This window comes from Zonotrichia albicollis, chromosome 5 (genome assembly GCF_047830755.1).
Source record: "Zonotrichia albicollis isolate bZonAlb1 chromosome 5, bZonAlb1.hap1, whole genome shotgun sequence".
Taxonomy (NCBI): Eukaryota; Metazoa; Chordata; class Aves; order Passeriformes; family Passerellidae; genus Zonotrichia; species Zonotrichia albicollis.
In genome coordinates, this window is record NC_133823.1 from 26,109,294 (window position 1) to 26,131,294 (window position 22,001).

The 22,001-nt window shown below is 39.4% G+C and overlaps 1 protein-coding gene across 3 annotated transcripts in view; it reads right to left on the bottom strand.

Moving 5' to 3' along the window:
• The window catches only part of SH3D19 (SH3 domain containing 19), an 81,573-nt gene that overhangs the window by 11,543 nt on the left and 48,029 nt on the right, over positions 1–22,001 (bottom strand). For 2 of the 3 annotated variants that reach the window (XM_014266524.3, XM_014266525.3), the window contains 7 exons: positions 21,714–21,915; positions 20,111–21,106; positions 9,219–9,326; positions 5,751–5,863; positions 3,549–3,607; positions 1,273–1,537; positions 2–70 (listed from right to left, as the gene is read on the bottom strand). In XM_014266524.3, coding sequence (XP_014121999.2) covers positions 2–70; positions 1,273–1,537; positions 3,549–3,607; positions 5,751–5,863; positions 9,219–9,326; positions 20,111–21,106; positions 21,714–21,915 — 1,812 coding nt within the window. The remainder of the gene's footprint in view (position 1; positions 71–1,272; positions 1,538–3,548; positions 3,608–5,750; positions 5,864–9,218; positions 9,327–20,110; positions 21,107–21,713; positions 21,916–22,001) is intronic. The other variant, XM_005486363.4, reaches the window with a different exon arrangement.

Below are 22,001 nucleotides of genomic sequence, written 5' to 3' on the forward strand. Positions count from 1 at the left end.
CCTTACAGGACAGCTCTCCAGTGTTCCTGGGAAGACAATCTTCCTTGGCAACTCCATGAGGCACAGGCAGCTTGAAGAGAAACAGAGGCAAATGGAAAAGGTTTTTTCGCTTCTAAGCATCTCAGATTTTCACTTCAAGTGATAATAGCCAGATGACTGAACTATTTAAACCATCCACTACAGGTAATTAGGAGTCCAGTGGAAGAGGACAGGTTCCTTTGGAAGGCATTCAGAACAGACTGCTGGTGATATGAACTGACACTCTGAGAAACTCAGGGGGTGTCACTCCCTTTAAAAGTGTCTTCGACACTTAACTGGTATCACACCACACACTACAAGATATTCAGAAAGACACTCTGATGCAGAAATATATTCATTTGTCATGGAGGGCACTAGAAAAACACCCTGGGAGGAATTTTTCCATTGACAGTAAGATTTCAGGGCAGGAAACTACTAATGATCTCCTACAGAAAAAAAATCTCATACACAAAACTCTAAATGCAAAAGTGAAAGATCAAAAAGGTGCCAACAGAAAGTTTCCACTTCATGCTGATGGAATTTTGATGCTGCTCATGCTATGGCTGAGTGGTTGCTTTTTTTGACAAGAGCACCAGTTCAAGCAGTCATCAGCTCTATCACTGACCAGTTTCAAGTTTCTGGGGAAAGACCTTCTTTGTTTTTATTTGTAGTGTTGATCCATTTGTATTTAAAATTCCCTAATAACACATACAATACCAAAACCATTTTTAGAATGAAAAGGATTGCATCAATAGCATGAAAAATATAAGATTTGCAATCTTATATTCCTCACACTTTGCAAGCTTGATTAAATAAGGTCAACTACTTTATAAGTTCCAATGCTTCCCCAATTTTCCTAAGCATTTTGATATGTATGGCTGAACCAATATAAAAATGCAATTATTCAGCATAATCTCACTGAAAAAGTATTCAGAACCGGTGACTGGAAAAAGAACTCCCAAGCCCCAAGAGCTATGCATTAAAGATAATATAATTACATATATACACAGAAATGCACCACACAGGTCTATACTTTACATGTATTTATTGCTTTCTCCAGTATTGCCTTACAGGACTTATTACTATTTATCTACTAGCAATTTCTAAGGAAGATTATGCTGCTAGATGCACTTTGAAAGCCACATAATACTAACCTACTTTAGCAGGTTTAACTACCTTTTTTTTTTTTCTAGTATTTTAACCAGCACTGTTTTATAAAAACAATGTACTCAGACAGAATATCTCAACTCTCACCATGTATTTATTGTAGAGAGGATGACCTGGTTTAGGTCTAGGAGGTAATGCTGGATCTGGATTTTTAAAGACTGCACTTTTTGTTCTCTTGGGTCCCAACTTGAACTTGTTGGTTTTTTTATCAGAAGCGATGTCCGAACTAGATCGCGACAGAACATCCTTCTGGGAGGAGGTCTTGGCTGCAGAGAATTTTGGTGGAGGTGGCCTTCCAGGAACACTTTTAGGTGGGGGAGGTCGAGCAGGTACAATTTTTCCATCCACAGGCCTAAAATTTGTGCAAACCATCAGAGAAAAATACATATTAATAAGCCTGCCACTTCACCCTAGATAGAGTGTGCAGTAAGGAAACAAGATTTGTGATGACCCGGGCTGCACTGTTTGTAGTGTCCGAAGCTTTCCAGGAATACATGAACTCTTCAGATCCTGAATGGGACCAGATGATCAAGCTCTGAGACAGATCCTTTGACTACATATTTCCAACAGCCTGCCAGCTTTCTGGGGAGACCACTAAACAAGGAGGATTTGTTTCAGCAATCCACCTCCAGAAAGAGCTTTCTTTGTAGCTGCTGCAGGATGAAGTTCTGCTATTGGACAGCTTTTGTGAAAGCTGGTCTTCAGGAATCAACCTGGCTCATTCCTTGGGATGTCACTTACCTGAAGTGACTCTGATGAAACTCATGACATACCACACCACTTTGCACACTGCCATCAATAGCAGAATTTACTATTTTTTATGCAACAGATGTCTACCACAGAAAGAAAACACTGGTGAAAATATTCAAGTTCTCTGGCAATGACAGAGGTCTCCCACTCCTACCAGCAGACAAGCAGTTTAGAAACCAAAATCAGAGACTAGCAAGTGACAGTAGTAATATTTAATGGCAATTAATATTACTAGCAATATTCCAAAATTACAGTATCATTTGATTGTTATTGGGAGATCTTCAACCAGATACTGCAAGTTTCTGCTACAACTGGTTTTTTGTTTCATATAATGTAATTCAGCATAATTATTTGCTCATGTATAATCCTCAAGGGTCTGCAAAAATTATCAACCCCAACAAGTGTGCATTGATGGATCTTTGAAGTATCATTCTAACACATTTTGTGAGTGTCACCCATCACTTGAGAAGATACTAGTGCTCTACTAACGATCCTGATAAGAGTTCTCTGTTACTATTTGAGTATGGAACAATTTTTAAATGTCAAAAAAATTTTCCACTTCTCATCATCATCCATCTCTCCCTTTTCTTGGCCTCATCTTAAAGTAAGCATTTTTAATATTGACAAAAGGGGATATTCCAAGTTAAACTACTTTAAATCTGTAAACAGACCGACTCACACATTTTTAAAGCAACTTAACTAAACAAGAAGACCCTAACAAGCAATTCAATGAACTATTTTACTGCTTACTTAAAATAAATCAAAAATCCATTTGATTAGAAGAAAATATTTACTGCAGTCCCAGAGACCCACATAAGAATCAGGAATGTTATGCTAAACTGAATGTGGGGAAGGAACAAGCCAGTAAATGAGGTGTTTCCTTGTGGCACATCCATGGTCTTTCCTGTTAATTAATATTAATTATTATTGATAGACTCATTTCAATAACAGAAAGATTCTCTTGTCCTAACACAACAGAGCAAACCCTTGTGTTTAAACTCACAGATTTAGAATGCAAACACTGAGATACCCACCATGGGCTGGCCAGTCAATGCCAGATCTCTATCCACTGTGTCTCTGGCATTGATGAACATGAATTAAAGGCTGGTCCAGCAACTTTTGCCCTTGGAGACATTCTTTCTTTTTGGTTCACAAGAATAAAAACCCCCAAGGTTATCATTGGTCCTACACCTGCATTTTAGGTCCAAAGTGTATAGAGTAGCCAGCGCTTCTGGGAAGCTGCTGGCCCAGCATCTGCCCTTTTCAGGGTGGCATCATCTGCCACCTCCATTCCTTCAGCACCCAAATGCCACCACAAGTGCAAGTGCTGTGGGTGAAAAGGTTAAAGATTCAGAAAGGAATGACTGTCAGCAGCCACTGTACATTAGCTGAAAAGTCAAACAGCTGCTCTCCTATAATCTCCCTGCTCATACCATACTGTACAAACAAGTATTAAACAGCTACCAACTTGGTCCTGCCTATTTATTAGTGAGCAGAGTGCCCAGCCAAGACTATTGAGCTATGGCTGGAGTCAATAGTGTCTACACTGAGATTAACTATGCAAATGAATTTAGAAACAGCACTTTTAAGGGCTTTTGGAGAACCACACTCACCTTGGGGGTAGTAGAGGTTCTAGCTGAGGCACTCCACCTTGTTCTGAGTGATCCAACTCCTACAACCATTCAAAAGAAAAAAGACATTTCTTTAAGCCTAAGGAAAATAAAAAATCTGTTTAAATTATATAATTCTTATATCAAATTATATCATATGGACATGAAAAACAAGAATTTCTGGAGGTCTGTGAGTAAAGTAGTAAGAATTATGGTGCAATTTTAAAGTGTTGTTGGATATGGAGAAAAATATGGAGGGCAAATAAGCTGATTTACCACCTGAAACATAGTTTCAATTGTGCATTAAGTATGACCCAGCCCCTCCTTTCCTACTACATGCCAGTAAGGACTTAAGAGCCAATTCCAGGAGAGTCATACAACTGTACAATTACACTGCCCACAAGGATTTGCTTTATCAACTTGGATTTAACTTTGACACATGGAACACTTTGAACAGGCTTAAAGCAGAAAACATGACATTAATGCAACTCACACAGGACAGCATCTCTTGCAAACAACATTAGCTCCCATTAAAGAAGGCATCAAAATATGTTTGCTAGAGATCTCACAGACAAATCCCAGTGAATCTTGCTTTGGCAGATTAAGGCATCACTCCTCCCAGCTGCCCATGCTGCCCTGCCAGAGATTACCCCATGCAGCAGTCAGAGAGGAGGACATGTGCCATGTCTGAAGGGCTTGGACCACAGGGATGGATTAACAAGTGACCATCCTTACTGCCTCCTGCTGCTCGTTTTCATCCCAGTGCCAGAGAGTTCTGCCAGCTCTGGGGAACAAGCACAGCTGCTTCTGGAACAGCATCATAAATCAGACTGCTGAATCTGGGTTCAAAGGAACCCTTTCTGAACCAGTACTTCGAGACAGGTCTGAACAGTCTTGTTTACTTAATTAGCTGCTTGAATATGCCTGAAACTCAAACAATTTCTGTGATTTATCTCATCTAGAAAACACCCAGATATATTCTGTGATAAAATCTGAGCCTTGATTGAGTTCCCAAATTTCATGTTCTGATTAAATGACCCTATTAGAAAGAAAACAACCCGCCACTTTCAGATGAGGATGTTATCTTCATAACAAAAATTTTCCTCTTCTGTGTGAAAAGGAAGAAATCTGTGCCAACTGCTGCTTATGGGCAACGATTTTTGCTGTTGCCATTTAATCACTTCCACTGACAATACTAGTTTCAGAAGTACAGCTCTTACCCTTCCAAACATACAATTTCAATGTTCCAGTGGATTCAATACAACCTTTCCCTAAAAGCTGAAGCGTACACACGTCTGTCACAATAGCCTGGATGACACTGTAAAAGTTTTGTAGTTCTACTGCATAAAATGTCATTTAATGTCTTGTTTCATAAATTATTTTTTCAGCATTATTCAGAAAAGGTGGAACCTCTCTGAACAGCCTTTTCAATGACAACATTTTAATATCTTTTATCTTAATAGCAAAGGTAGCTACAAAGGCATTTGTTGGCAGCATCCATCTAGTAAGGGCTCTTAATTTTATTTGATCTTTTCCTGTCTGGGGCTTTCACAAGATTCTCTGCCATTCCTGTCATCAGAAAACTCAATATTTGTAAATTTTACTGTCATTTTCTAGTTTAATTCCCTTTTGAAAATCTGTGTCAAATGTCATTTAGCTACAATGCCTACCATTACTATGTATGTGCCCCGGAGCAAGGAGCAGAGCCTTATTTCCCAAAATAGGTGGTTCTACTCAGCAGAAGAGCTGAAAAAAAGCAAGCTTCATTCTTCTACAGAAAAGTTTCCTCTGCCTGCAAATTAGTAGAGATACCAAGAGAAATTGTGTGCAAGAAGGTAAAAAAATACATTTCTAAAGCACAACACTGACAACATTTCCCATGCAAATCCCACTGGACTTTGAGCCACTTTGCAATACTTTTGACACTCACTTGCAGAATCATGATTTCAGATGACGAATACAGAAAATTGAAGATGTGATCAAAGCTTAGTAAAATTGTCAGAGTCTTTTTCAAAAACTGACAGCAGTCTAAATTACCTAATTAATTAGAGAACAGAATTAAAAGAAAAAAGCCTTATATTTTTGAGTAGTTGTTTTCATCTTCTGGTCCTTCAAACAACTAACTTTACAAATGCTTGAGGATCACAAGAGATCTTTTAACCAAAGCAGACAATGCTGTGATACAGGAAAACAGTTCTAACTTACCCCTTTTTTCACTAGGTCACCACTGCTGGGTTTTCCCACTGTGATATTGGATGTGTTCCCAATAGGCTTTTCAGCAGGAAGTGGAGGAGGGCTATGTGGGTTGTCATTTAAAGCTGTAAAAAACAAACAAAAAATCCCAAATGAAAGTCTAATTAATACCCTCTTCATGTGGATCAACAATAGATAAAGGAATCCACTTTTGTTTGGGACATTTTTTGTGTGAATGCAACTTCCCTCCTCTGGAAGCAGCCAAAGGGAAGAACCACTTAAAGAGCAGTGAAGGGAAAAGGGACAGGAGAGGAGCATCCTAACGCTGAGGCTGAATTCAGGAGTACTTCCCATCCTGCAAAATGGATCTTCACTTTAATCTAAGGACACCAGCAAATAATTTCATAGTTTCAGCTGCAATATTTGGTGATATAATATTAGATGAGTAGAAGAGTTTCTACCCTTGGAATGTCAGATTCATTACTGGATACCCTGAAACGCCATCACCACATTTCTAAACTGGCTCACTTTTTTTTTCAGCTGTCAGCTCCTGGAATATCCTTCAGGCTGGAAAACAGCTGAGGGTTATTTCAAGCAACCCTGAAAGATCAGGAGACTTGGATGGAAGAATCTCCAGAAAGGTAAAGGCAAGAAAATAAATTATTGCCTGCTACAAAATTCAGGATGACAGAAAACAAGAGATGGAAGTTGCCAGGTAGTCTTTAATGAGAAAAGCAAGTTTAGACATGGGAGAGGAAACACTACCAATCTTACTAGGGAAGAGTGATGATGTCCTCATGCTCAATAAAGAATAGAAAACCCTTCTAAATATATAACATTTGCTTTCAGTGTCTCTGCCATTGAAACTTGGGAAGTACTTGGACAGGTTTTACCAGCATATTTACCAAACATTTTGTCTTTATATATTGGAACCATGTCATCTATTTTACAATCTGTTTGTATAACAAGAAAATTAATTTCATACAAGGACCTACAAACACTTAAGCTCTTCTGACTTCCAGCTGAACTTGGACAGCCTGGACATGTATAGACAGCCTGGACATTTATAGACTAATGACAAAAATAAAAAAAGGAGAAGAGATGCTATTCAAAACAAAACAGTTGCTCATTTCACAAAAATTACTCTCAACAAAGAAACAACACATAGAAAGGAGCAGTGTTGTTTATTTTCAACACCTTTGTGGCATTACTATTACGTAAAACACTGCTGTGATGTTTAAAAATGGGTCAGTTTAGTTCAAGGGATCAGTTCAATTCTTAGGAGAAGCTCACAGTTACTGTGTTGGCAGTGACCAGGCATGGGGAAAAAAAGTTCATTTTTCTTTTACTTTTCTAAGGTACTGCAATGGGTGAAAAGTAAAACCACGACCTGGCAGTAATTCCAAAAGAAATCTTTTTTTATCATATCTTACTGATAAAAAAGCATTAAACATTTATTTACCAATTCCAATCCTGCTATATACACAGATAGCCAAATTTCCTCTCCCTTACTCTTTTTAAGTTCAGAATGAAAGGAACTAGAAGAACAACAGAAAAAAATCCCCAAGAACTCGAAGTCAGGTGTTATTTTCAGTGATTTCTATGTGTAATAATTGCAGTGGAACTTTGATGTTTCCTTTCTAACCACTTCTCAACAAAAATGCTAGTCCTAACTGAAAACTTCACTGGAGTTCAAATTCTTAAGCAGTTCTGTCCCTTTTTTTGTAGTGCTGGGTGGGCCAGTTTTGGAGGGTTTTAAAAATTTGTGTTATTTTGTTTTGTTTGTTTATTGGGGCTTTCAGTTTTTCCTGGTCCCTGACAGAATTTATCTCCTCAATAAACAAGATGGCGAAAGTCTCCCCTGTACTGAGATTATGTGGCCCCTTAACAATGTAAACCCTACTATATCAATTTTTACTTTGGCCCAGTTGTACTGTTCTCCTCTTTTAACTTTTAACAGGTTACATTTCTGCAGCAGCTCCTATTTGACAAAAGGCTACTCTGTTTTCTTGGAATATGCTTCTGTTCCTCCCTACCCCATTAATCTTCCAACCACTGATTCCCATAAGGCAGGCAGTCCTTCACAACCTCCTGCTGTTTGTAGCTAAGTACAGGACCGGCAGCCCTTTGTGGAAATTTCAATTACCACTAGAGAGCAGCAAGAGCTCAGTTATCTCTAAGTTCAAAAGGGTATCCATCTCGAAAAAAAAGGAAAAAGAAAAAAATGTCAGGTAGTTGGTTGGCTTTTTGTTTAATTTTAGTTTTAATTGTAATTAAAATTTCCTTTATAGAGAAGAATTATGTCATAGTTTCTTTACAGACATATTCTTCCAAGTGAAAAAACTTTTCTTTTTAATCAGGTATTAGCAGAAAGACTTTTCCTCACAGCTTTATCTGCAGTCTTTAATCTACATTTTAAAATAATTTCCACTGCATTTCTTACACATGCAGAGGAAAAGAAAATTGAGCATTTTAACAGTGGGTTGGTGACAGGGGGAGATGGGAAATAATGAGTGAAACTGCTATTGAGAAATCCCATCTGGCCATACAGTTACCACAAGTTGACTGTACACCTACTAAATGTGGCAAAACATGATTTTGAAACATGAGTTTTAAGAGCTATCTTTTGATATTTTTCCCTAAGCTCCGAGGATCAAAGATAAGGCCAAACAGAATTCTGCAAGTACACACTCCAGCATACAAAGACCAACACAAAGACCTTGTGGCTCACTGATAAATTTCCACTCTGAGACGCTGTCAGTGTCATTTGTAAAGCTGCAAAAGATTAGAGGTGGCAGGCTTTAGGAATACAGCGACTCTCAGAAAACTACAGTCAGGACCCTGATGCAAAATTGAACACAGAAGGTTTTTGCATCCTTATTCTCACATGCCTCTTTTTATTCCCTTAAACTGCTACCCTAAACATTCTTGCTTAAATGGCCACAGATTTCAAAACTAGCAAGGATCAAAGGAACTTTTTGATTTAAATGATGAAAACTATGCTAAACATCCCCACCAAGTTGTATTTGAAGGAAAGTTTAATGCACCAATGTTTTTTTTTGACAAGAAAGCTTGGGAGCAGCACTAAACCTCAGTTAAGGTCAGCACCAAAGTCAGTTAGGCCAAAGGTTCAGCTCCAGAATATGGTTTAGCAGACAAAACAAGGTTGCTTCTGCTGCAGGGGTCTCCTCCAAGTCTTCCTTTCCAGCCTGTAGATCTGCCCCTACAAATGGTTCCACCTCTGCTATGCATTAGCTCCATCAGGTATGAGACATCAAACTCAAGGAGGCAGGAGGGAGAGAGGAACACTCACCTACCTCTGCCTCCCACCACAGCTCTCAGGCTGGCTCCTCTGACTTGTCAAACCATGCCACGGGATTCCTCTGGCAGCTGATATTAGCTACTAAACAGCAAATCACTTAAGCTCCAGTTGAAATGGTTTTCTAACACATTTCTCAGACATTTGGGTGAAGAACTTACATTTCCCAGGTTTAGCTGGGATTCGGATTACAGTGGGTTTCCGAGCCAAAGCTGGCTGAGCCGTCTGTTCCTTGGCAGGTTCACTTTTCGTAAGGAGCTGAAACGGATCTAGAAGGAGAAAAAAACCCCAATATTTGAACACAAATCTTACCAAATATTGCTTTCATTATTAAGGGTATTTAAATTTCACACTCAATACAGTAATACAAATAGATCAGGCTGATGCAGCTAGCACACCCAGCTCTTTGTAAGTAACAGCTCTTCTTTGTACATCTACTTTCATAGCTGACTTAACACAAACATGCTCCAGATACCTTCTGGAATTATATGAGCCACTGGACAAGTGGAACTGCATTGCTTGGTAATAGGGACCTGAAATCAGAATGGCTTCAGGGAAATGTTTACAAAGCACTTGATCTAATGCACTGACATAGCTGTGAAAACATTCACTGAAAAGTTTTAATCAATACAATCTTGTCAAAGCTAAACAATCAGCACTGCAGCAGATAAAATATCTATTGAAACATATAAAACATTTAAATACTACTGATTACAACATGTCCTTGCTGTAGAACAACTAATTCTTCTGAAGATTCTGCATAATTTTGTTGGTTATAAACCAGTTTCCATGGAGGGAACTGGTTCACACCAAGGAGAGTTGTGCCTGAGTTCTGCCCCTGCCTTTATCACTCATTCCTCTACAAGCCTGCCCAAGCATTCCAGTGGTAAGACACAAGCAATGTTTCTCATGCTTCATTACCTTAAACACAGGTCTCTCATTAACAGGCATAGGAACATAGGTGCATGTAGAAGGCAGCTCTAAAAATACTAGTACATAAATAAGGACCAAATTATTGTGTTCTTTCTCAAGTACACCTTCATGTCAAAGAGCAATACTTCTTTCTTCTTAACAACTGCTACTTCTTTGTCTGACATTATCAAATTCTGCAGAAAAATGGCAATGCTTAACAGTATCATAAAAGTGTAGAGTAGAAACTGGAGAAGGACTCTAGGTGATAAATCTGACACATATTCATAGTCACAACAACTGAGTCTGATCTCTTCTGCTGGCCTTTTCAGATGTGTAGCTCAATGAGATGCTATTTATGGAGTGTCATAGTCCAAGAGAAGAAATATGCAGGGCATCTCTTTGAATTCCTCATGACTTTAATAAAAGCATACCCTTTCCCAAAACTACTGCCATACTTCCTGATAAAGTTGGAAAAAAATCTGTGTTTGATAAAATTTTATCTTCAACACTTAGAAAAAAAAGTTATGACATATGAAGTCATGATTTCTTATGGACAATTTTGAACAATCCAATCCAATCCGAGCAAGACACTACATATCTGTGCCTGGCAATTCATGTAAGATGTAAGAAATGCAATATTTATTTAAGAACAACCTCATGCCCTCCCACATGCACACCACTCAGTGGCCACAGGTCCCCTTTGCCAGTGCATCTGCCATCAGCCCCCTCTGGCAGTGCCCCCAGCTCCTGCTGCCAGCGTGCAGCTGTCACAGCAGCAGGGACAACATGCCACAGGGCCCATGCATGCTCACCCTGCTCAGATGCCCCCCTCCCACCAGCCCCTTGCTTAAGGCTTTCTTCACAGGCACATCCACCCCGTATGGCTGTGCTGTGTGGATTTGTGCCATGGCCTCTCTGAAAGCCAACCTGCCTACAGGTTCCCCAGAAACCCTCTCGGCTGCCTTCAGATCTCATTTTAATCAGGAATCAAGCAAATCAATTCCTTCTGTCAGGATGCTCGTACAAAAGCTGGGAGTGTACACTTCAGGTACAAAGGATCATGGCAGGTCAGCAATTTGTCTACAGATAAAGGTATTCAGGCTACAGTTAAAAATAAATTCTGTTACCATCTAGACAAAAGATGGCTCCATCACATTGTGCCCAAAGATTTCCACTGCATCTGGAAATTAGGTACGGGCAACCCACAATGCTTTAGAATGTAAGGGTGAAACAACATTTTGTTCAAGTTATGGATTAGCACATGAGGGTAGAGGGTTTAGCTCTCTTCAGTGAAAACTGCATCACAGCAAGAGTTTTTGTAGAGGACATGAAAACACAGACCACAAGTGGGGTAGAAGCATTCTGGAAGTACAGTCACTACAAGGAATCAAAATCCCACCACTGGAGCAAGCCTGCAATATTCTTTTACTATTTTATACCTCCATCTGCTAGCTACAATGCAAACACTTGAATTGCATTAAAAAATCCTGAAGATTTATCAAACCTTAATTTTCGTGTTGGTGTTTATAGTGACTAAGTGCAGCTGAAAAACACCCTAAACCCTGAAACTGGGCTTTGTTCTCTTTCAGTTATCTGGCAACTCTACATCAGACTTGAGGAGTGACCCTGGGGAGGCAGCAAGGCCCCAAAGCTGCATTTGCCTGAAGGGAAGCTGGAGACATCGGGATGAGCAGAGGAAAGGTGAGCAGGGCTAAGTCATGGGCTCCTTGACACAGCATGACCATAAGGAACACTCTGGCACACAGAGCACCTCTCAGGGTAAGGTTCTGCAAAGGTGAAGGAAGTTCTGCATGAAAAATGAGGAAACAATTTTCCAAAGCCTCCATCTTATGAAAATATGGACACTGAGAGACCGAATGGAAATGCTCCAAATATCTCAAACCATCAAAGTTCTGTAAATATAAAGAAGATTTAAAATTGTAAAAAATTGCTGTTTGTCAGCTGTTAATCACTGCTATGCATAGAAACAGTTTTCTTGACCATTCAGCAGTTGGCAGAGGTCTCTACATCAATACATCTGACAATTTTTAAGTCTGAGAAAAGCAATTTCTAAGGCTGAGAAAACCATTTGATGAACGTTAGTTTTCCACTCATTATCTTATGTTCAATTATACTGTTGTCACCTCATAATTAGTTTAAAACTCATTACCTTGTTTGTGTTATTCCATTCCCTAGTGCTGGGCTTGCAGCAGAAATTGGCTGAGAAAATGACTGTGCTGCTTTGTGCAATGGGACTGACAACATATCAAATTTTTATGTTGTTTAACAACAATTGGGCATCATTTGAGCATAATTCATGGAGGTGTGAAAACAGAATTGTTAATGTACTCATTTAAAGCTTCTCAGCTCAAGGAAATTAATCTGCAAGTAATTTTTCATAAGACGTATCAACAGACTTCTATTGATTTTTTTATTAAAGTTTTACAACAGCGCTTAAAATCTGTGGCTTCCTTTGTTTCATCTTTCTAGAGCTTCTGTTTCAAAGGGTTATGTGATAACATGTATTACTGTGCTTGTTGGAAGGAAAGGCAAATGCAAGCTGTGTATTCTAATAATCCATACATAATCTCCTTTCTTTCAATTTTGGAGAAACGACCTTTTACCTCCCATTCACCTACACCACCCTTGTTTAAAATTAAAAATGAGGTTACAGTAGATTTTGCCCATGCAAGAAGGATAGATGGGTACCTTCCTGAAATATTTACTGATAGTCTTTAAGTGAGAGGTAGTAAGATGGGAATAGATATCTCAGTAGCAATAAGGGGAATCTCCAAACAAATATTAAGTGGAAGGCTAAAAGCCCAGGTAGTACAATCTGCTGTGAAGATGCTCAGTCCTGCAAGAAGTACTCAGTACACATGAGAACAATGGAGTTCGAAGGTGTGGATGCTGATATTACACGTGCCAGTACAGAAGTATGCAACTGTGTCCACTTTCAAGGTTTAATTTAAAAACCTAAATCAGCTGTTAAGGGCAAAACTCCCACATTCCCTTCACACAGAACAGCACTGTCACCAGAGTCTTCCAGGAACAGAGAAGAGGAGAACACCTCATCAACAACTGGTTTTATTAAAATCAAGCCCTGTGAAAGCACTCTGGTGTTTACGGAAGCATAATCAACCCACACTTGGGGGAAGATTCTGAACAACAGGTCCCTCCTAGTAATACAGCCAGAGAGTCAATGGAAACCTGGCAGATAACACCTCAAAAAATGGGGCTCATGCTCAAGAAACACTGTGAAATGCCAAAAGTCTGATGTTCACTCAGACATTTTAAATCTCAACCTATTTACAACAACAGAGAGATGTATTAGACAGGTATGGAGTCTACATTCCAGCATCAGTGACTTTGCCAATCTGCTTTCCACAGTATTTTTCATCAAGAAAATTAACAGTTCACTGTTTTCAGAAATGGATTTCTGACACAAAGAGAATAATATGGACTACACCACCTTTCACAAAATATGCAATTTGCAGCTCCCTCTGCACGGAACATTGTCATGATCAGGCCATGACTGCAACTTTTAAGAGAAAGGAAAATTTGAAAAGAAAAAAGAGAGAGACAATGGGATGCATGTTCTTTCAGCATCTGATCTGTGCAGAACCTGAAAGTAAGCTCAGGTGACACTCAGGCTTCTTGGTACTTTCTCAACGCTAGGAGACTAGACCAGCTCACTCAAACAACAGGAATGCAGCATCATTTGGGAGGAGACTTAGTATGCTTGAGACTTAAAACTGGAGGAGATGCAAGCAAATCTGCTTTGCAGAAAGAGCCTAGCCATCAGTGTGACAAAGCTGCACAAAGACAAACTATACAGAGTTTTGTATTCTCTGTAAAGTATATAGTTTTGTATTCTCTGTAAAGCATATAGTTTTGTATTCTCTGTATAGAAAAAATTTGCCAAGACACGCCACAGAAGATTTGACTTAAATGTAATTGCTGAAAATGCAAACTCTCCTTAACTGAGCACTGAAATCTCATCCATGTAGTAAGAAAGCTGGAGAGCAGATACAATCTACCACTAGAACAGCAAAACTTCTTGGACATTTTGTAACATTTAATGGCAATAAAAGCATTCATGGGGTAGAAAATGACACACTTGTACCTATGGAGAGATAGAGAAGGACCTTTTCTGAGCTTTTTCTCTCTGGAAGTGAGAGGGGGAATGCCCATACTTTACACCTGTGTGTGTCTAAAAGTGTAACCATTTGGTTCATTGTTCATCTGTACTAGTAAAGGTGATGGAAATTACACTGCCTTTGGCACAAAACTACTGTGCATACCAGCATGAGCTATTTTGGGAGAGGTGGGAGGCTACTCCTCTCTCACAGATCCAGTTTGCTAGCTGATGTAAGACTAGGATAGTTCAGATTGCAAGAGCCTTCAGGAGGTCTCTGATCAAACCTCCTGCCCAGAACAGGTCAGCTGTGAGGGCATGTTGCTAGAAATTGGTTGTGTAACCTGGTCTGACTTCAAAAATTAGATGCCAGAGGGTATTTGGACATACAATGGGTGACCAAGAAAATATACCCCCAAATTGCCCTGAAGATTATGAAACACAGCCTTGTCCATTCTTGCCAGGTAAATAAATGATTTTCTATTGCCAAGAGACGGAAGTGCCCCAAAACAGGCAAGCTGGAAATTTCCAAAGCGGGTAATGGAAAGCAGTCAGATGTACAAAATATATTTTTTTTAACTTAAAATGTGAAGGACAAGGTAATTTATAATGTTGTTTAAAATATCTATCTACTCTCTTGCAAGAACCTCACATGCTTTCAGCAAAAAAAAGTGGGCTTTTTAAAAAACATTTTCTTTTAAATAAGCATTTTGCTGTTCTTTGACAAACTTTGTGAACAAAGGATATCTGCATTTTAAATACTGTAAAGTAAACAGATTTAATTATCAGAGAAGACAGATCTTATTAAGAACATTATTACTTATGTGTTACTTCACAGTATCTACAGACCTGGAACTCAAACCAAATTAATTTGCATTTGAAAACCTAAAGGGCTACTCATCTATTATGTAGCTATGATTTTAAAAGCTTACTTGTTTCCTGAGCCTAGATATAAGGCCCTCTCTTGTGCCAACTTTCAAAGTCCTTGAAGGCTCCAATTTATGTCCACTAAGCAAGCATCTGTAGCGACTGAAGAGTTAATGGATGCTTCTTATCACTTTTCCTGGAGAATGTCAACCTTGCAGCAGAACAACAGGACACAGCACAGCCCCCAATCTCCAACAGCAGCATGTCCTCAGGTAAAACTGTTTTTACAGGGTTTTATGCCAAAAAGCAGATTAAAATGGATGAGACAGCTCATTCTTTTCTGGGGTGATAATTTGTCAGTAAGTAAAAAAGGAGACAGGTGTCTTGAAAATAACCACAATAAGAGTCATCAGAAACACCGCTGAACCCTAAGAGAAGCTGCATTATTTTGATGATATGTCTGGACTAATCTACCAGTTAGAAGCATTTCCTTTTTTTTTTTTCTTTTCCGACCTGAGGAAGCAATTAAAATCAAGCAGCTGGGCAATATCCCAACAGCAGAGAAATCTGGAGTTACTCAAGCAGCAGTTTTTCTGAATTGTCTATAATGTCACACAAGTGCCACCATTCATGCCACAGGAAGCAACAATACATATAAATGAATAGCAGCATTGCTTTAGTTGGATATTTTTTTCTCAGGAGAGACAGAAATGAACCTTTATACTATGATAAAGTAGTTAGACAGACAGATAAGACAATTAATAAATGCAGTGGCCTCACTACTGTTGGACCTGAATGTAATGAAGATATCAAAATGAGAGCTGTCTCCTTCTGGCAAGGTAAGGCACTCTCTGAACTTCTTTTCAAAGCATCTGGTTTAAATTGAGTTCAGCTATGTCAGGCACAGAGCAATCAGTGAATTATATGCTGTTCCAGAGAGAAGGGAGAACAGAGAAGAGCTCCCCACATGTGAAAAGGAATAAAAACATTGCAGCAATATCACCTCCAAGTTTTAATTCAAATGTATGCTCTAAATGCACCATAACCTGATCTTCTTTGTCCAAAATATACTCTCATAACTTTTAGCAAGCAGGTCCGCTACATGCTTTGACATAGCAACTAATACAAGTTACAGGTAAAAATCATGAGTCTTCTGAAGCCGTGAAATTTACACAGCTAAACCTGCACTAGAATTTTATTTCCAAGCCTTGTAAAAATGGTGAGAATTGAGCCCCCCTGATACATTACCAAAACTTTTAACCACCAGGAACTGCATAAGTTCCTGTTATCAGCCATGAAAGTAATGCAGAAGTAACCCAGATGATCCAAAATACCAGAACTATCATCAAAGCATTAGAAACAAAAGGTGTAGAGTCCCAAACAGATGCCTTCACATTCTAAATGACTGACTTAAATAGAAGTAATTTCATTAGGACATAAATGGCTTTCAACATTAGCCTGAGTCCAAAGTATGGCACTTAAAACTGTTTTGGGTGATGATAAAGCAGTTCTACAGATTTGTCATTCCTGTCTTCTCCCTCCTAGCACTTCCCTTGGGCCAGCATCATGAGTTGGCTGCAAGATTCTGTCACAATTCCCCTCTGAATTTTGAAGCTTCCAAAGCTCCCACAGACTCCAAGTCTGAGTGGATGCTGAAAGCTTTAAAAGAAATCTCAGTATCCAGAATCTCTTTTTGCGCCAGAATGATTCCCTTCTTCACACAGGTTGGACAAAGATAAAACTATTGATGTTTGGATAAGGGTAAACTCAAGTAACAGCTGTGCTGCTGGAGATGCTGTCAAACACTGACAAATCTCACAGGATTGCTTGAGGTAAACTTGAATCATTCAGCTAGTTTTGGTAGTTGAACTACCAGTTAAACACTGACATTTAGACAGGTGAAACCAGAGTGGTTTGCTGCCAATACTGTTGATCTTAGCAGACACACAGTATTCAAATATCTTTCACCTGCTGTGGCAGTGTTAGCCTTCTGTTAGAGGAAGCTGATGTCTTATATCAGTCAACTAAACTGCTATGAAGACTCTGAACTTTGTTTTGCCTGTTTCACCTTCTCATTCATATGCTCACTTCAACTTCTGCCTTCTGCACCCTCCTCATCATCACTGAACACTTCCCCTTCCTCCTTTCACAGCAGGAGCCAGCAGCAGAGGGATTGATCCCTGCAGTTCTGTTTACATTGGCCTAACACAGCTGTGCTGTTCCAGACAAATGAAGCTCTGGTAACACCGCAATATGCAATGTAATGCTGCTCTCTGACAAACAAGATGTTGGTGCTTGCCTTCCAATGCCACTGCATAAAAGCTGCCTTCCTTTCCTAGGGTTGCCATAACAACAAGCAGAGCACTGTCATTTTGCTAAGTAATGACAATGACAAATATCTAAGAAATGCAAAGGTCTGGGGAACTGGGAGCAAGATTAGAGCTTCTCTTCCTGCCTTCACAAAACATTTTACCCTGGATTCATCTTGCAAATCCCTAAGCTGTTCCTATGGGAACATGAGAAATAGCCAGTGTTAGTGCTCTGTGCTGCCTCATTTTCAGAGAGCCAGTGTTGTTCTCGTGGACGCTCTATCAGGACACTGCAGAGTATTAGTTATCCAGAGTACAGGATATGATCTTGAGCTCAAAAATGCCAGCAAAAATCTGGAATCAGTCCTAATTTTGCAGTGCAATAAAGTGGTAATGCTGCCATACCTTTTTCTCTTTAGTGGACAAGAAGGGATTGCAATGCAGATGACATTTTATTGAATGAATAAAATCACGGGCAGGTGACTTAAGAAGTAAGGAAACTATTCTCTGAATAATTCCTTTGTTAGCCACAAGGACGGAAATAATTTTCTTCTTAATTAAATGAAGAATAGCACCTAGGACACCAACCAGAAAGAGTAAGAACAACACTCCTGTCACTTCATCGTGAAAGCTGTTTTTCTCAGGTGATTTTCCTTTGTTATCACTCAACCTCTGATTTAATGGAAGAATTAATGTTTTATATTTTTTCTAGGTTGTGGGCAAGTCTGTCTTCTAATGCACATAGCTAAAACATGATTTTCCTTTTTATACATTTTCAAAATGTAAATATTCTCCTTTCTTGCCCACTACATAGAACAGATACATTTTCCTTCTATTAGCGACCTCAATTAATCAAATTAAATGACTGAAACTACAAAAGTTTTACCCTAAATGGCATTTCCTCTAAAACCATCCACATTTGCAGGGTCTATTCCATGACTTCAGTCTCCAAACACAATGATCATGCTTCTGTTCCCACCTAGACACCATCAGGCATACATTTCCTTGACATAAGTACAAAACACCTCTCCAGTCACCCCGAACTGCTGCCTCCTTTCAGTTTTGGTGACGTTTTTGCCATGTTCCTGGAATCTATCAGCCCAAGAAAAAATGGACTTCTATCCATGTTGAAATAATCACCGCTCCTGCAGGATCTTTTGTTGTCTCATTTCCGTTGCTTACATAAGCTCTCCTGAGAACTGTATGTCTGTACATACCAATCTTAACAATTTAAAACTTTAAGGGAACTTTATACATCTGCCTTGGGGCTTTTATGACAATATAGAGGAGAAACAATAACAAATTGGAATGTCATCTGTCAATATAATCCACGAACTGTGAAGCAACTGCATTTGCTAATAATCATTAATATTGATTTGCCGTGACAACTACGCAGCATCTACACCTCTCTTTTGTGAAAGTTAAGATGATAAATGATGTGTGGTGGGTTAACCCTGGCTGGATGTCAGGTGCCTCCCAAAGCTACTCTATCACTCCACTCCTCCAATGAACAGGGAGAGAATATGTAACAAAATGCTCTCTGATCAAGATAAGAGCAGGGAGAGATCACTCACTAGCTGCCATCATGGCAAAACAGATTTGACTTGGGGAAACATTACTTCACTTTATTATCAGTCAAATCAGAGAAGGGTCATGAGAAATAAATCCAAATCTTGACAACACCTACTCCCACCCCTACCTTCTTTCCAGTCTCAGCTCCACTTGCAATTTTCTCACCTCCTCCCTGAAGCAGCACAGGGGGATGAAGACAGGGGCTGTGGTCAGTTCATCACACCTTGTCCCTGCCACTCCTTCCTCTTCAGGGAAGGACTTCAACACTCTTCCCCTACTTCAGCATGGGATCCTTCCCACCCTGTCAGACATGGGGGAAGTTTCTGGCAGCTTCTCAGGAAAGCCACCCTGTAGCCTCCCAATATCAAACTCCAGCCACGCAAACCTAATAGATGAGGCTAACAAAAAAATTTTAAGTCCTAGCCACTCCCTTAAACGAGCCTTTTGTATGACACACCCTCTGCTTTAAAACAGAACTCTCCCTAGATTGGAATGGGGCTGGTGAACTAAACCAGACATACTGAATATTAAGAGGGCAAAACCTATTGCAATAAAATGTGATGACAGCCCAACACGCAGCTGTGTCTTAAACTACCTAAAAACAGCACTAAAAAAATTTGACCCCAAGTATCTAATAGTATCAAACAAGGTTTATGGAAGGAATGTAGTTATAGTAATTGATCTGTCCAAATGAACTAATTATTTTCATTTATTAAAAAAAACCCTGAAGCTGAAACTGTGTTACAAGAATGCTGTCACATGTCAAGACAGAAAGACAGGACAGAGAAAATAAGTAGGCATTGGTGAGATGGACAGACCACCTCAGTATGTTTGATCATGAGTGCTCCTATATGCCACAAACACTGCTCCTTCTTCAGATGACCAGGTTTCCACTACAGACCTTGAGGCACTCACATAAATGAGTCACATCAGATGGTGAGAGATACACTGTCCCAAGTTCCCCAGAGAGAACTGTTACACGTTCTGGAGGTGACATCTAGCACATAAGATCAAGTCTTTTATCATTATTTTAGTAATCACATAATATATCCAGCAGACAAGTTCTGAGATACATACAGCCTTGAAATCTCCTAAGTCTTAAAATCCATGTAATTTCATAGTGATCTTGGCATAACAGAAAACCAAAGATTTCTTACACACACATAAACCCCAACAAGACAGGTAGATGTAACTCACACAGGATACACCTGCAAAGAATAACCATAGTAACAGTTTAAAAAGATTTTCTTCTTACCTGCTGCTGCTTCAGAACCGATGCTATCTTTAACTACACAGGCTGGACTTAGGGGCAAAACATCATCATCAAAACTGATCAGATCTCCTTCCACATCTAGTACATTTTGCAAAGCAGGTGCTGGGGAGCTGGCTGCAGGGGATAATTCCCCCAGAGACTTTAAAACCTTGTCTTGGGCAGATACAGAAGGCCGTGGAGGAGCAGCAACTGGTTTTAGTGAGGCCAAAGAAAGGGCAGGATTTTCTGAGTAACATGACTTCTTAGGAACAAGAGGCCTTGGAGCAGGAACAGGAAATCTCTTTTGTCCATCGCTGTTTTCTGCAAGTGATCCACTCCTTGCATCAAGAAAATCACTACTGCTACTTTTAACAAGGCTGGGTTTTGGCTTCTTTGGCAGTTCAGGTTTGGTTACAACACTGCTCCCAACTATTTCAGGCTGAGGCTGCAATTCCTTGGAAGGTGTTGATTTGCTTTCAGTCCATGCATCCCACTCTTCTGAAACTCTGCCCACCCCTGGCTTTGGAGCAATCACTGGCTTCTTAGTGGCAACAGATCTTGGAACAAATGAACGAGGGGCAATTTCTGGCTTTTTTGATAATCCTGAGGTATCATTAGTGCCTTGGGATTCAAAAACTTTGATCCTTGAAACAATACTATTTTGGCTCCTTTCTGCACTCATGCTGTCCATCCCCAAGTGATTGTCTAGTAAGCTGTCCTCATCCAGAAGAGGTGACTGCTGAATTGGAGGTTGCTGCTGTTTTGCATTGGGCTGGTTCACTTCTCCACTGTCTATCTTACTTTCAGTACTTTTGACCACAGGTCTGAGATTGCTTCTTGATCTTGGTTTTGGCACAGGACATATCACAGCACTGGGATTTCCTTGGCACCTCTGACCTTCAGGATTTTCAAAGACTATTAAAGGATTCTCATTTTCTGCAGGAGACTTAGACAGAAGAGTTGCAGGAGGCCTAGGAGGTTTAAGAGGACTCTGCCCTGCTAACAGAAAATAAAAGGTTTTACTTATCTGTTCCAGAACATTTCATGTATGTTATTTTTTTGACTGCCATCAGGATAGTAAATATGATGCCTTTCATTGAGAACTCTACTAGTGCTTGTAAAAATACAGTTCTGTCCCTAAAATACTAATGGAAAAATATACAAACTTTAGGAATAAGCTGAAGACTGCTGAAATGCTTGGTATCTACAAGCTGAGTCCAAAAGCTCCTGTTAACTTGCAGCACTGAGAAGCATTCAAACAAAATCCAGACCAAAGAAGAGTATAGTAGCTTCCCCAACTTGGTTAGCACAGTTTTCAGTCTAAATTTATGAAGTGCTGCTGTTTTGGTAAGATATCTGAGCTCCTAAGGCCCCAAAGTTCTGACTGTCATTTTGGTTGAATTGAACAAAACTTTCAAGATTCAATGATATTCTGAATGCAATAGTAGCTTTCCAGAAGAAAGGATTTTTACAGAAATTTATAGTAGTAATAATTCACAGAAATTTAACTGTTATTCATATTAAATGCTGCACAGACCAACAATAAAGTTCATCTTCAGAAGACAGAGTAAGGTTTTCATCACAGGGAAATCCAAAACAGTCTCACCTCGACAGCCTGCAGATTCCCAGTGAGCAGGCACACTAGTTTTTACATTACTTCCTGGCAAATGGCTGATTAGTTCCTCTGGAAAGTCAGTTTGTGTTGCAGAAGTAGTGGTATGTCTAGGAGCAGCAGCATTATTGTTATTTGTTGTATTGACTTGCACTTGATTGATTTCTTTTATCACCTGCTCGTACGATGGAGGAAGCTACAAAATAGAGATATAGATATTAAGGTACATCCAGATATGATACTTTAAGAAAAAATTGGCATATGAATTAAAAAATACTAAAT